This window comes from Sphaerodactylus townsendi, linkage group LG02 (genome assembly GCF_021028975.2).
Source record: "Sphaerodactylus townsendi isolate TG3544 linkage group LG02, MPM_Stown_v2.3, whole genome shotgun sequence".
In the NCBI taxonomy this organism is placed as follows: Eukaryota; Metazoa; Chordata; class Lepidosauria; order Squamata; family Sphaerodactylidae; genus Sphaerodactylus; species Sphaerodactylus townsendi.
In genome coordinates, this window is record NC_059426.1 from 105,175,481 (window position 1) to 105,190,288 (window position 14,808).

General features: G+C 43.0%; 1 protein-coding gene across 1 annotated transcript in view; it reads right to left on the bottom strand.

Moving 5' to 3' along the window:
* Window positions 1–14,808, bottom strand: part of LOC125425699 (SH3 and multiple ankyrin repeat domains protein 3-like) — a 398,055-nt gene that overhangs the window by 223,614 nt on the left and 159,633 nt on the right. The window contains exon 13 of the mRNA XM_048483225.1: window positions 8,068–8,237. Within this exon, the coding sequence (XP_048339182.1) occupies window positions 8,068–8,237 (170 nt within the window). The remainder of the gene's footprint in view (window positions 1–8,067; window positions 8,238–14,808) is intronic.

Consider the following 14,808-nt stretch of genomic DNA (forward strand, 5'->3'; position numbering starts at 1 on the left):
CTCTCTGACCCCAGACAGTCCCTGGGCCAGGAAGGGAGGCAGGGAGGGGATTTCTCCTGACCTGGGAGTCTGGCTGGGCTGCTGCAGGGACCAGGAGGAGGGAAGCCAGCGCCCTGGGCCCGGGAAGGGTATGGGAGGCATGGCGTGGGGAATGGGTGGCATGGGGCATGGGGGCCCATGGGGTGGGGCAGAAAACTCGGAGTCCACCTTGGGCTCCATTTTTGCCAGCTACGCCTCTGATCCAGGCACCCTGGACTTTTCTTCTTGCTTTCCAATCTTGAAGGACATCAGGGAACTTTAGTGAAGCTAAGGGGACACTTGGTTGTGAGCCCAGAGAGATGTCTTTTGCTGAGATTGTGTGTGTGTGTGTGTGTGTGTGTGTGTGTGTGTGTGTGTGTGTGTGTGTGTGTGTGTGTGTGTGTGTGTGTGTGAGTGAGTGAGTGAGTGAGTGAGTGAGTGAGTGAGTGAGTGAGTGAGTGAGTGAGTGAGTGAGTGAGTGAGTGAGTGAGTGAGATGGGGTGGCTACATTGATGGAGAATGGACTCATCCACTGAGATCAGGAGTAGTGCCTTGGTGAGCCTGACAAGCCTGGAGTGTGCTCACTCACCAAGATTGTGAGGAGAGGTGGTGGTGGCTGCCTTAGTTCACTAGTAGCTGGAGGAGGGAGAGAGAGAGAAAGCAAGAACTGCTGCCACTTTGGAATCCTGTAAGCCAGCAAGTTGAACAGTAGGGTTACCATCTCCATGTTGGGATACACCTGGAAAATGTTGAGGATACAGTCTGAGGAAGAGGAGATTTTGGGGAGAAGAACTTCAGTGAGGTATAATGCCATAGTGTCCATCTTTCAAAGTGGCCATTTTCTCCAGGTGATCATATCTCTGTCAACTGGAGATCAGTTGTAATAGTGTGAAATCTTCAGCTACTATCTGGAGATTGGCATCAGGGAAGCAATAGAGACAGGGGATTAGCCACTTCCAGCCCCTTGGGAGCCTTCTGGAAGCTTCCTTCATGCCCAATGCTGAGGCAGTCTCAGGACTACCCCTTACCCAGACTTAGAGCCACCAGGCAACAGGAATCATCACTGATCATCGCTTCTGCTGGCTCCTCTGCCGGGGCTCTGCCTAGAGCAGAGCAATTGGCCAATGATGGTGGATGGCAGTAAAAGCCACTTCTGTTCTCCAGCTATGCTGTGGTTCCCCATCTCCACCAGGGAAAGACACACAAGTGGAAGGGACCAGGAGGTAGCTGTGGGGGTGGCTTTGTGACTGTTTGCTTCTGTTTCTTTCTGCTTCCTCAATCCTCCCCTCCTCAAGCAGGAGAGAATGTAGGCAAGAGGAAGCGGGGGTGGCAGAGAGGAGGTGCCTTAGCCTCTATATGAATCATAGAGAAAAAAATGGGTGAGGATCAGTAGGCAGGAGGAAGAGACATGGGCAGCCATCTATTCCCACCCATGGGCAGCTGGATGATGAGAAAACAGCCAGCCTGCCACACAGTGAAATGCCAAAGTGAGAAGGGATTCCATAAGAACAAACTTGGCTACACCTCATCCACTATGCAGTTCTTCTGGCCCCAGGGGCCTCTTCTTTCATCTCACTATGGAATAGAGATGATATTACGAGGGGAGACTCATATTCAAAGATGCAGCAGCTGTAGTTTTTTAGAAACTTGCATTACATTCCCAGTTTTTCACGCACACTTCTGGATGATGTTGGGCAGTTCTCTGTCTTTTCAGTTTGGGTGTGTTTGTGTCTAAAGGCTAGAAAAATTTCCATCTCCCCACCTCACCTACTGTTACATTACTAAGCACCTTTCTGCTTTACCCTCCTTCTTCCCCAAGACTTGCAGTGAAAGTGGGAAGCGCACGCACGCACGCACGCACAGAAAATCCTTTTTGCTTTTCTATAACAAGCAAAACAAAGTCACCAAAGCCACCTGCTCCTACCATAGCTGATTTTGCATTTTCAAAATTACCCGTGGTATATCTGGGAGCTTGCCTGAAGCAGGGCTTCTCACTCTGCTCATAGTTCCCTACAGCTCCCCAGCTCTTCCTGAACTCCAGTCAGGGACCCCAAGAGATTCCCCGCAAGTCCAGGGCTTTCCCTTAAGCACTGCAAGCGCTTCCAGGATCACTTCCATGCATGTGCGGGCAGCCTCCATTTCCTGCGTTCTGATTGGCCGAATCTCAACCCATTCCCCCCACTCACTGGCAGTATTTTATTTTATTGTTTAAAAAATATTTTTATTTTTAAAACCCGGTGATTCTCTTGCACGTGCGAGGAGTTTGCTGGCACATGCAAGAGAATCATTGACTTCCCTCCCCCTGCAAACTGTTTGCGTGTGTAGGAGAATAATCGGCTGGCTTCTCCCCTTTAACTTCTCACATGTGCAAGAGAATCTCCGTTTACACCCCTGCAAACTCCTTGCATGTGGGAGGGGAGAGAGGGGGGGGTGCCGATTGATGGAGTGGGCCAGAGCAGCAAGGCAGTGTTACCGATGGAAAAATAAACAAAATATTTTCCTGAAGTCAGGTTGCCTGGCTACACTGGCTTCCTGCCCGGATACAGAGACCTGTGTGGTTCAGAAGCCTCCATAAGGTTCACAGAGAACGCATATGTTTGTTTGTGCCAATGCTATATGATTTCCCTTGTGTTTGTGTCATTCTAGGATGTAGTAAAAGCTCCTCTTAGTTAAGTTTATGCCTGTAGTTTAGGATTTTAGTTTAATAAGGTTCTTCAGTTAGGTTAAGGTTCTATTAGTTTTAAGCGAGCCCTGCCAGTAGGTAGATGTACAGTCCTGCCTATAAGTATAAGTATGTGTGTTTATCCTTTAAGGTTTTCCTAATGTTTAAGTTAGAAATGTTATTTTTGAAATTTGTGTCTGAGAATAGAAGCAATAGCAGTTAAGGTCTGATATTAAGTGACAAGGAAGTTGACTCTGGAATGCTGCTTAGACCAACGCCCAGCCGACCCTTTGATAAGAACAACGACCCTCTTTGGACTTGCTAATCGAATCTGTTGCCAGCACCCAAGGGTCACCCAGCCTTGGAAGATGTCACCCTGTTTTGCTATTGGACTGTTTGAAGTTTTACTCTCAGGATCCAGAAGCTCATTGGACTGTTCACATCCTTACTTTCAGGATCCAAGCATTCATTGGATCATTTAAACTTGTCTTTGTCTAACACTCCCAAGGAACCACCTCAGGCAAGAAGGTGCAAGCTTTTCTTCTGGGATTTGATCTCATCAGCATGTGTAAAGAGATTGTTTTCTCCCTTTGGCGTTCTAGGATATTTTCTCTGTATTAGATGGAAGGAGACCGCCCCCTTCCTGGTTTTTTGCACTATGGGGGTGGGACTGCCCTACACCCCCTTTCTGGGTTACTGGGGAAATGTATAAAAGGGCTGATGCACAACCATGTGGGGGTCCTTTTGCTGAGCTTTGCCAAGAAATCACTTGCAATAAAATCCTTCCTGCTTTGAAGAAACGCCTGCTCCCGGCGCCTCATTAAGTTGCTGAGCTGAAATCACTTATTGTTACTGGCAATTCGCTGTAACAGCGGGAAAAGTGGGCCTGACTCTGCTGCTGAGGAGTTCTGCACTCCGGCAGAAGCCACCGGCGCAAAAAAGGGGCTTTTCAAAAGGACCTCAACCATTGTGGTTCAGGAAATTCGTGGAGCAAAGCCGGTGCCACAGGAGGTAAAAGCAGGAGTACACTCATGCACTCTTTAAGAGCTCACATTTACAGTCCGCTGCTATGATGGTCCCTGCTATATTGTGCATCCTTTCTCTTTCCAAAGGAAAGCATCCTCCCCTAAAGTATTCCCACAGAAGCATTATCTGGTTACACACAGGAAGTAAAAGCAGGAGTACAATACCAGCAACAGCAGCTGGAGTGAAAGCACTTGCTGACCTATGCACTCTTTCTCCAACATAGCAACCACTTGTAGTGTGAACAGCAGTCTTAACTGACACAGCTATTTCTGTCTCCATGGCACTTGTAAATTCAGGAAGTCCCCAGACATACTAATCCATTATGACACACTCATTTGCCAGGATGCACAATGGGATATGCCGCTAAGTAAGGGGGCATGTATTGCACTGTCTATTCCTGTGACATACCAATGGTAGGCTTTGATAATGCACTCCGTGTGATAAAGTGAGCCCATGTCTGCATATATTATCTATGTTTTTGTTCTGGTTCGCTAAACCAGCATGAGCTGCAGATGGCTTAAAACTATGACGATTAGGAAGAGATGCAACTGTCTATTATCTGTGAGGAACGGGAGTAGCTTTCCAGACAGAACCATGCACTTTATTAAGAATGTAGTCTATTCTCTTTGATACTTTTCTCTCCTTGAAGAGACATCAGTATGACATGCTAACAATTTTATTTATTTTATTTATTTTGTTCGATTTTTATACCGCCCCATCCCCTGGGGGCTCTGGGCGGTGTACAACATTTAAAAACAATGTATTAAATAGCATTTAAAAACAGCAGTAAAACTCCTAATACATTTACAATTTAAAACCCAAATCTAAGTTTAAGTTAAGATTCAAAGTGCAGTGTGGCGTCCAGCATCAATAAATAAAACCCTCCCACCCCATGGTGGAGGGGGCATGGTGAGTCTCAGTGATGTAATTACGGCCTAGGTGTCAGAGGCCAAAAGCGGGGCACTATTGGCGGCTGGATCCTCCGAAGGCCCGGCGGAACAGCTCTGTCTTGCAGGCCCCGCGGAACTCTCCAAGGTCCCGCAGGGCCCGGACAGCTGGAGGGAGAGCGTTCCACCAGGCCGGGGCCAGGGCTGTAAAGGTCCTGGCCCGTGTGGAGGCCAGCCGCATTGCCGATGACTCCTTCCCCATTTCTCATGCTGGAAATGCACTACTTCTGATTTTCCAAATGTTTAAGAGATGTTGTCAGACCTATCTCCTAACCTGATGTCACTATGATCCACAGTACTATTATTTGATTACAACTCAGGACTGTGGATCTCATCCTCCACACATTTTTATCACAATACTCCTTGCCATCCATTTCAGATTGAGGAACTTTTGCATTAGGTCCTTCCAGAGGAACATTCTGCTATAAATGAGAACAAAGTCCCCCCTCTCTCTCTCAAAGTCCCCCCCCTCTCTCTTTCTCTGAATCTGTTCCGATTTTGCCTATGAAAACAATGTCATTCCTGTAACTGTACAGTGCTGGGTAATATACAAAGTCATCATGTATTAAAGACAAATTTGTTCTTTGAGGATATGCTAATTTCGGGGAAGCCTTGATTCACACCTCCCTTGATACTTTTTATAGAAAAAACAAATTAAAAAACCTTTATACAGCAATGATGTTTGTTTTAAACTTGATTGTTGTCGCATTTTCAAAATTTACTGAAATTCTTTTTATTCTGTGATGATGTTTCCATTCTCTGAGATGTGAATGCACAGCCTAGTTTTCCTGTTATTTACTGGTAGGTTTCTCTTCCGGCTGCAAACTAGAAGAAGAAATGCTAAACCCTCCTTTGGAAATTAATTGAGTTTAAAACAGGAAATTTGCATTGTAGAAGGACAGTTTAACAATAAGACAAGATAGGCTGTTTTCACAAACATTCAGGAACTGTATGCAATTGGATTTTCCTGTTTCAGGCCTTTTCTGCATGCACAGCTCACCACAGATTTTCCCAGTGACCAAACCTTGTGCCTTGGAAACATTTTTTGTGAAATCATTCTGCACACCTCCTTTCCCCCCCTTGTCTCTTCCCTCTTGTCTCTTCAGTTGCATTTATTCCATATGCTAGTGCAGAAAACGTATTTGTGATAATGGTGGGATGTCATCTATGATGCAGAAGAACAACCTTCCCCCTTGTTTTCTTTTGCTCAGGCAGTCCAGCATCATTGCATAGTTATGTTTTGAAACAGAAATTCAAACGTGTCTTTGCCTCCATTTCTACTATTGAGATTTACCAACCCGAACTACCAACTACTACTGAGAACTACCAATCGCAAAAAAACTCCTGAAGCAGGCATCATTACCTGATGCATCAGCAACATGTACCCTTCCTGCGCACACACAAGCAAGAACCACATTTTCAGCCACATTTGATCTGCAGCAATGTGCGATCAGTGCAGCAATTCTCAATTATATGCAGCAATTACTCCTAGTACTCATTTCAATTGTCCCCAGCTTCAAAATCACTCTCTGCCCTAATGTTTCATAGGTAGTTCAATATGCAATTGACAAAGCTGATCTAACAGGCCACCCTAGTTTGTATCTCTGTCACCCATGCTAGTTTTGCACCTCTGCCTGAATTTTAAGATTGCAAGTTCTACATGGAATTGACAAAGCTGATCCAATCCACCACTGTTAATGTGTATCTCTGCCTCAATGTTATATTGCTAGTTTGATATGACAAAGAATTTTTTTAAATCCTTTTAAAAATGGAGGAGGAGCGGATGGAGAAAATGGCTTAATGGGAGGTTGAGCAACTACACAGAGCATGGAAAAGGGTCAGATGTTTGCACAAAATGGAATCCTAAAAAAACTCCTGCAGCAAGTGCCATTACCTAAAGGAACAGAACATGTAGCCTACCTCCACCCCCAAGAACCATATTTTTCAGCCAAATTAGAGCTTCAGTAACACACATTGTTACTGGGGCTGCCCCTTGTCAATTTTCCATTGCAAGATGAAATTGACAAAGCTGATACAATCAACCTGGCCCTAACATTACATTGCTAATGCAATATGACAAAGAGAAAAAATAGTTTAAAGTGTTCTTTCAAAAATGGTGGACGAGAATGAGGAGAAAAGGGCTGAAGGGGAGCTTGGGTGATTACACAAGGGCCATGGATAAAGACCAGATGTTTCGTGGGGTGGAGATGTTTCGTGGGGTTTTGGTTTCCCCACAGGTTTGCAGAAACATATACTTTAGAACTTGTGAGCTTTTAGATCTGCCCAGAAACATATACTTTAGAACTTGTGAGCTTTTAGATCTTGACTATGATCTCTAAACTATCCAGGGACGGGCTATTTATGGGCTTAGCAGCACTGAAATTTGTACACTCTTTTGCACATAATTAACATATTATGTATAAATGTGGTAAAAGATAAACCATTAATTGATTAGTGTTCCATCTCACGATAGAGCCAAACTCCCTACTGTTGCTAGTTTCAAACATTCAAAATCATGAGGTATATTGAGAAATCACGATGTCTGAAAACTAAATTAATCTGTATTTTTTATGTGTCATCTATTTATCTTTTTAAACACATTGTCCTTGACATATAAAATGTTCCCTAATCTATAAGTATGCATGTTATGTATGTCAGGGTCTATGCTGGTTCCCTCCAAGTGATGATCCTTTTCAGCACTACACATCCAAAAGTAATTACAACCATGATAACTTCAGTCAAAACGAGATGGTAGTCAGAAAAACCTATTTAAGAGTTTAATGTAACATAATAATTGCCTCACTGGGTTTCAACACCAAAACTTATCAAAAACAAGATAACACACAATAAAAAAGATTGCATGCAACATACTGTGTTAAAAGTAAGTTACAACTGATGAGAACCCCACACATGTCTAGGAGGAAAACAAAAACCTTAACAATGAGTGTATACAATTCTTTAGCTGGGGAACAAGTTCCCTGCGATGCACTACAACTGGAATGATACTCCCTTGCAGTTTTAAGTACACACTCCAGTCGCCAATTGTATACACTCAAAGTGTGTATATGCTCAAGGTGTGACTGGGGGTGGGTGGGGTGGGGGGGCTTTGCCTTCTGGGACATCGGCACCTAGGGATTGGACTCATACCAGCCTTTTGGTATAAGCCCATTGAGCCCAATGGCAGGCTTTTTTTAGGATGGGGAAGATTTTTTGTTTTTAGCTTCCCCACACTGTTGAAAAGTCCTCTGGAGGTGGCAGAGTGCTGCCACAGCGATGCGGCTCCTGGCTACCCCAGGGCTCTGGATTGCACTGTAAATGGTTCAGAATCAGAAATGACAACAAATATATATCTTTAACTTGAACCTGTGAAAAACAGATATAAAAGTCAGCAATATTTGAAAAGAAAATACTAACCTTTTACCCTATCCCCTTTGTGCAAATGAATCTCCCCTTCTCCTTGAGGTTGATATGGCTTCACGACAATAAATAGTCTTCCAGGTACAGCACTGTAAAGTTTGCGTTTTGGACCCTGATAATCCAAGGCAGATACAGTATCCTTGTTGGCACTAGGGTTGTAACTGGCACTGCAGGGAAAGAGAAATAAAACAACACTAGTTTTACTTTCTAAATTACACAATACACATCCATGCTGACATCTCACAATATCCGATATAACCATCTGCACCTGCATGGCTACGCAGATGTAAGCTGCAAAATTTAAAAAAGGAAAGCATGGCTGAATAAATGTCTCCTGCCTGGCCGTTCACTCCTAAGGGGCATTTTTCAAAAGTCTTGCAAATAGTATGATTTTCAAAAAACCTGGTTCGAGGAAAATAACATGGGGCAGACTCACTTTAGGGGTGGGATCTGTGCAAAGTGCCCCCAATGGATTTTTTCACGTTCTAAGCCCCTGTGTTTAACGGCCAATGTGGAGTGGGCCTATATCCTCTACTCCATACAATTCCCTCTCTCCTTTCTGACAACTCCAATATCCTCTCCCCCTTCCCTGCCTCATTTTTTCTTTCTCAGCCATTAATCAATCTACCTTTAATCTTGGTTCCAATCACTACATTTAATTATCCTCAGATTTGGTTGATTTGGTTATTTGAATGTACAAGTAGCAACCCACAAGGATTTGGGGGGGGGGGGATTTCTTTTCCTTCTCTCCACTATTTCCTCTTTTCCTTCCCTGAAAGGCTCCATGGCCTTTCCCTTTTTCGTGTTTCTTTTTCTTCTTCTCACCAAATTGCCAACCTTTATCTTCAGGCTTCCCTTTCCATCTTTCCATGCAGTTTCCTTTCTCCCTCTTTCTGGCAACCCACATGTCCTCTCCCTTTTCTCTGCCTCATTCTGTCTTTCTCAGCCATTCAAATACTTACCTCTCATTTTCAGCTATACTTATTATTAAGTTACTTCATATAAAGTTCAACTTTATCCACAGTGGGAAGCAAAGCACTATCTTTACACTATCCCCCTCTCCTCCTTGTTATCTTCAAAACAACCCAGTGATATTCTACAGCAAGATGGGGATTCAAACCTGGGTTTTCCAGACCCTACTCTGAGGCCCTTTCCACACAGGGCCAAAACAGCGGCCCAGGGACGGAAAAACACCGGTCCCCGGGGTGCTGTTCGCAGCAGTGCCGCCCTATGCGTCCCTGAGCGGCACGAAGAAGGTTATGGGAAAGCACCGCCATCATGTTAGCGTGGTGCAAACAGCACCGTGCTGAAGACACCGCTTTCCTGTCCCCCCCCCCCCACTCATCTTGTCCTCCAGCGTGAGCCTGGAGGGCTGCTGAGACCTGCCCACGCTGCCCTCCGACCCCTGGACCTCTTCCGTGCCAGCCTCTGTGGGGGCCGCTCGCACGTTGCCGTGCGAACGGCTCCCTCCCCTCCATCGGCATAATTTCTGCCAGTGGAGAGGCTCCCTTTCCGCCGTGCGGAAAGGGCCTGAAACTCTAAACTCTAACTCAACATCACTGTGATCAACATCACCTTTCATAGGGTGATTGCTGTCGAACAGTAGCAAGCAGCTAGGCCTAGATGAGTCAGGCTAATCAGAAGGTATTAAGTCATCCAGTGGTTGTTGTCAGGTCTAAGATGCCAACCTCCAGGTAGAACCTGGAGATCTCCCAGAATTACAACTGAACTCCAGATGACATAAATCTGTCCCACTGGAGGAAATGACGTCTTTGGAACATAAGAAAGAGCCAGCTGGATCAGACGAGTGTCCATCTAGTCCAGCACTCTGCTACTCTCAGTGGCCCACCAGGTGCCTTGGGGAGCTCACATGCAGGATGAGAAACCTTCTGCTGCTGCTGCGAAGCACCTGGTCTGCTAAGGCATTTGCAATTTCAGATCAAGGAGGATCAAGATTGGTAGCCTTAGATCGACTTCTCTTCCATAAATCTATCCAAGCCCCTTTTAAAGCTATCCAGGTTAGTGGCCATCACCACCTCCTGAGGCAGCACATTCCAAACACCAGTCACATGTTGTGTGAAGAAATGTTTCCTTTTATTAGTCCTAATTCTTCCCCCCAGCATTTTCAATGTATGCCCCCTGGTTTCAGTATTGTGAGAGAGAAAAAATTCTCTGTCAACATTTTCTACCCCATGCATAATTTTATAGACTTCAATCATATCCCCCCTCAGAAGTCTCCTCTCCAAACTACAGTCCTAAACGCTGCAGCCTCTCCTCATAAGGAAGGTGCTCCAGTCCCTCCATCGTCCTCATTGCCTTTCTCTGCACTTTTTCTATCTCTTCGATATCTTTTTTGAGATGTGGTGACCAGAACTGAATACAGTACTCCAAGTGCAGTCGTACCACTGCTTTATATAAGCACATGACAATTTTTGCAGTTTTATTCTCAATTCCTTTCCTCATTATCCCCAGCATAAAGTTTGCCTTTTTCACAGCCGCCATGCATTGACATTCCCATGGAACTATTAACTAAGACATCTAAATCCCTTTCCTAGTCTGTGACTGATAGAACTGACCCCTGTAGTGTGTATGTGAAGTTTGGATTTTTTTGCCTGTATGTGCATCACTTTACATTTTGCTACATTGAACTGCATTTGCCATTTCTTTACCTACTCACCTAATTTATAATTATAATTTAGTTTATAAAGGCTCGCTTGGAGCTCTTCGCAGTCCTTTGCAATTCTTCATTAATAAGTTCACACTGAGTATTGCTACTTACAAAAGAAAAAAATAATTTCTCTGGACATGGCCCACCCGCCCTAGTGGAGGGAGGGGAAGGGGTGCCATGCAAGGGAAGGGAAGTGAGGAGGGGAGGAAGTGAAGCGTGACATGGAAGGGAGGGGAGGGAGGGGGAGGGGGGGCATGCAAGGGAGGGTCTGGATCTCTGCTGACAACAGTGTTCACTTGTCCATGCTTGATGTTATCCAACTGCAAAATGCCCAGGTATTTATAAGCTGCCTCTTGGTTGCACTTGATGAGTTGGCCATCAGGCATTTCAATCCCATCACTCTCGGTGATCTTACCCCTCTTTATTGCCACAGTAGTGCACTTTTCCAGGCCAAACTCCATCGAAATGTGTCTGATTTCCCATACAGCTTCAAATCATCCATGTACACCAAATGTGAGATTTTTTCTGAGTCTTTGGCCATTTGATAGCCCAACTTTGTTTTCTTTAAAATTACTGTTAGTGGGATCATGGCAATGATATCACATTGGAAAATTCTTCGCTTAATGTTGACTGTTCCGAAGTTTTCATTTTCGACTTTCAGTTCAGTTTTCCACTATCTCATTGCTTTTTCAGTGAATATTTGAATGTTTTTGCTGACACCAATTGTTTCCAAGCATTTCATGATCCAACTATGGGGCAGTGAGTCAAATGCCTTCTTGTAATCGATCCAGACCATATGCAAATTTGTCCTTCGATTCTCACAGTTCTCCATTTTTGTCTATCAGGAGTTGATCTTTTGTACTCCTGCTCCTTCTTTTGTTCCCTTTTTGCTCCACTGGCAGGATGCTACTTGCTTCCAAGTAGTCCATGATGTTATCTGCTATTATGCTGGTGAGCAGTTTGAGCATCATGGGTAAACATGCTATTGGCCTGTAGTTTCCAGGTGTTGTTCCTTTGGCTGTATCTTTCTGAATCAAGTATGTCTTCCCAGTTGTTAGCCATTCATCGATTTCACCATTTTGTATGGCTTCATTGAACTGCTTGGCCATTGTTGGGTATAAACTGGTTAGGTATTTGAGCCAGAAGCCATGCAATTGATCATGTCCTGGTGCCGTCCAGTTTTCCACTTTCTTGCTTCGATTTGTTATCATATCCGTTGTTATTTCCAGCTCTTGCATTTGTTTTTGGCAAGCATCTTTCTCAAAATCTTTTATCCACTGCACCTTCCTGTTGTAATCTTTCTCGTTTTCCCACAGATCTTTCCAAAACTGAAGCGTTGCATTTTTTCTGTGTTTTTTTGCTTTTAACATTGATCTTTGTGTTGAGGCTTTGGTAGAAATGCCTTTGATCTGAATGAAATTACTGATTTTGTCTGTACTGAATGTTTCTTGCTTCATATCTTTCAATTTTTCTCGCTGTGCCTGTTATTTGTTGTTTGGTGATCTCCAGTGCTTCTTGTTCTAGTATCTAGCCAGTACCTTCTAATTAGTTCTTTCAGGATCTTGCCATTCTTTAATCTTTGTTCTTTCATATTTTTTAGGTTACTGGCATCTGATCTTAGTTTTTTGATCTTCTGTTCCAGTCTAATTTTCCACTTTGTTTTTGATGGTTGATTTATCTTGGGTTTAGGTATTTCAATGCCCAATTCTCTTGTGACTACTAGTGCCGAACTGTACATGAGCTGATTAATTTGTTTGATGGATGTTGTTTCAATTGTCACCAATGCCATGTTTACATCCCTCATTATGGTTGCCAGGTCTTTTTTGGGCAATGTTTTCAATGCTGGCAGCCATTGTCTTTCCTCATTTGACTGTCCATTATTTTGATGATGATGATGATGATGATGATGATGATGATGATGATGATGATGATGATGATGATGATGATTTTAAAAATCTGAAACTGAATCCAGATTAAATGTATACAAAAACAAGATTGTGTGACTCTGGAAACAGTTGTTCAGTCTGCACTAGACAGGGTTGTATTCCCTAAATGGGTGTATGTTAAAAAAAACCCTCCTAAGATTTGGAGATAGAACCATGGGAAAGCATGGTATGGGGAAAAGAGGGACTTCAGAGGTGTATAATATCATAAATTCCACCAGGGGAAAAAATAGTCTGGCAGATCACTACACCCTACCTGGAGGTTGGCAAGCCTAGCTCCCTTTAAAGGAGCAGGTTTGAAATTCAGGTGTGACAGAAGTAGTGAGGATGCATTTTGATTCACCAGCTATGGCCTTTTCCAGAAATGGTGGAATTTGCCATTGTGGCAGCCGTAGTAGTAATATCTGAGCTGGACTACTGCAGTGTGCTCTTTGTGGGGCTGCCTTTGAAGAACTTTCAGAAAAATTAACAGGTTTCAAATTTTCCTGGGATGAAAACAGGGGTTTGCTGCAGTAAACACATTTTTCCCAGTTACAACAGCTGCTAATTTATGTCTGGGACCAATAGAAAGTGCTGAAGGTCCAGTTAACTTAACTGAATGCTTCCAGTTGTACTTACTAGCTTGTGGTCTAAGTTCAACCAGTGGAACTGTTCTGCAGGAATCACCAAGTGAGGTAAGAGAGATTTATATGTGGGTATTCTCTGGTGCCCCCACCCCACTCTGGAAATCCATCCCTTCTTCACTTTTTCATTGAACTAATTCCAGTCAAAGTGAAAATAAAATTTCAGGAACTTAAAAAAACCTTTCCCTGATGTTCCTAAATTTCTGACTGCTAATTACTGAAGCTTTGGTTTTAAATAGTTTTTATGTAGCATTTAAAAAAAACTTTCATATGCCACCATGAGTATTTATTTTAAACAGAAAGGTGGGGTGTAAATATATTACATAAAACAACATAAAATAATGCAGATCTACCACATACCAAACCTATGACAGTTGTTTAAGGAATAAAGGATCTGAGAACCTAAACTTTCAATATAATATCCAACTGGACCCTGATGAACAAATTATTTTCCAGCTATAAAACTATTTTAAAAATTGTTACTTGATTTTACAGTTGCCATCCTGTTATTATTATATCTGCTTTCTCTGCCACAGCAAGGTTTTATCAGGCAATTTTAATTCCAGATTCTAGTTTTAAAAAATATATATTTGTGGGTTTGAACACAACATTGCTTAATGTCTGATTTCAATTACACATTGAAAAGCAGCAGGTGTCAGTATTTGGATTATTCTGATTACATTGCTTAACAAGTGAAATTTATGTGCAGTCATTATATAATTTGCCTAGAGACTGTACACATTTAGAACCACATTTGGGTGCATCCACCTGATAAATTATCACAATTTATTTTCTGTAATTATAACTGACATAGGAGGAAATTTTCAAAAATATTCATATAAATGCAGCTCATGGTGAATTCCAACATGTGAGATACCAATCCTCAAAGAATTCTCAAATAGTGGTCTTGAACATTCTAGTCATGGAATATCTTCTAGAAATATTTTTTTCTATTGCTGTCCAGTCAGAAAATATCTGAAGACATAGGCCAGTATTAAACAGGAATTAATACATAGGGGGGATAAAAAAAGAGGAAGAAAAGCACAGGTAAATAAATAATCTGGTAAAATTGTGGACAGGAATGAGAAGAGAATCAAGTGCTACAGAAAAATGGGCCAAAATAAGTGATCAGAGAAAAGCTCACCCACATGATGATGCATTTAAGAATAACTGGACAGGACCAAAAAAGTATACCATGAACAAAATAAGCCACAATACCATGTCTTCTCAAGCAGCTGTAAACTTCTCAGTTTAGGAAAATTTATATGGATGTAATTTTGAAAGATATATTTTATTAATAGGAAGTCTGGAAGGAACCTCTAAATTTCACTGCATCCTATACGGACTGCAAATTAAAGTGAGAACTTACCTCCTTTGGCTGCAATCCAAACAGATTGGTTCACCCAGAACCACAGTCTGGGGCTGCAGAAATAGGAACATAACATAGGATCTCTGCTGGATCAGACCAGTGGTCCACCTAATCCAGCATTCTGTCTCATGTAGT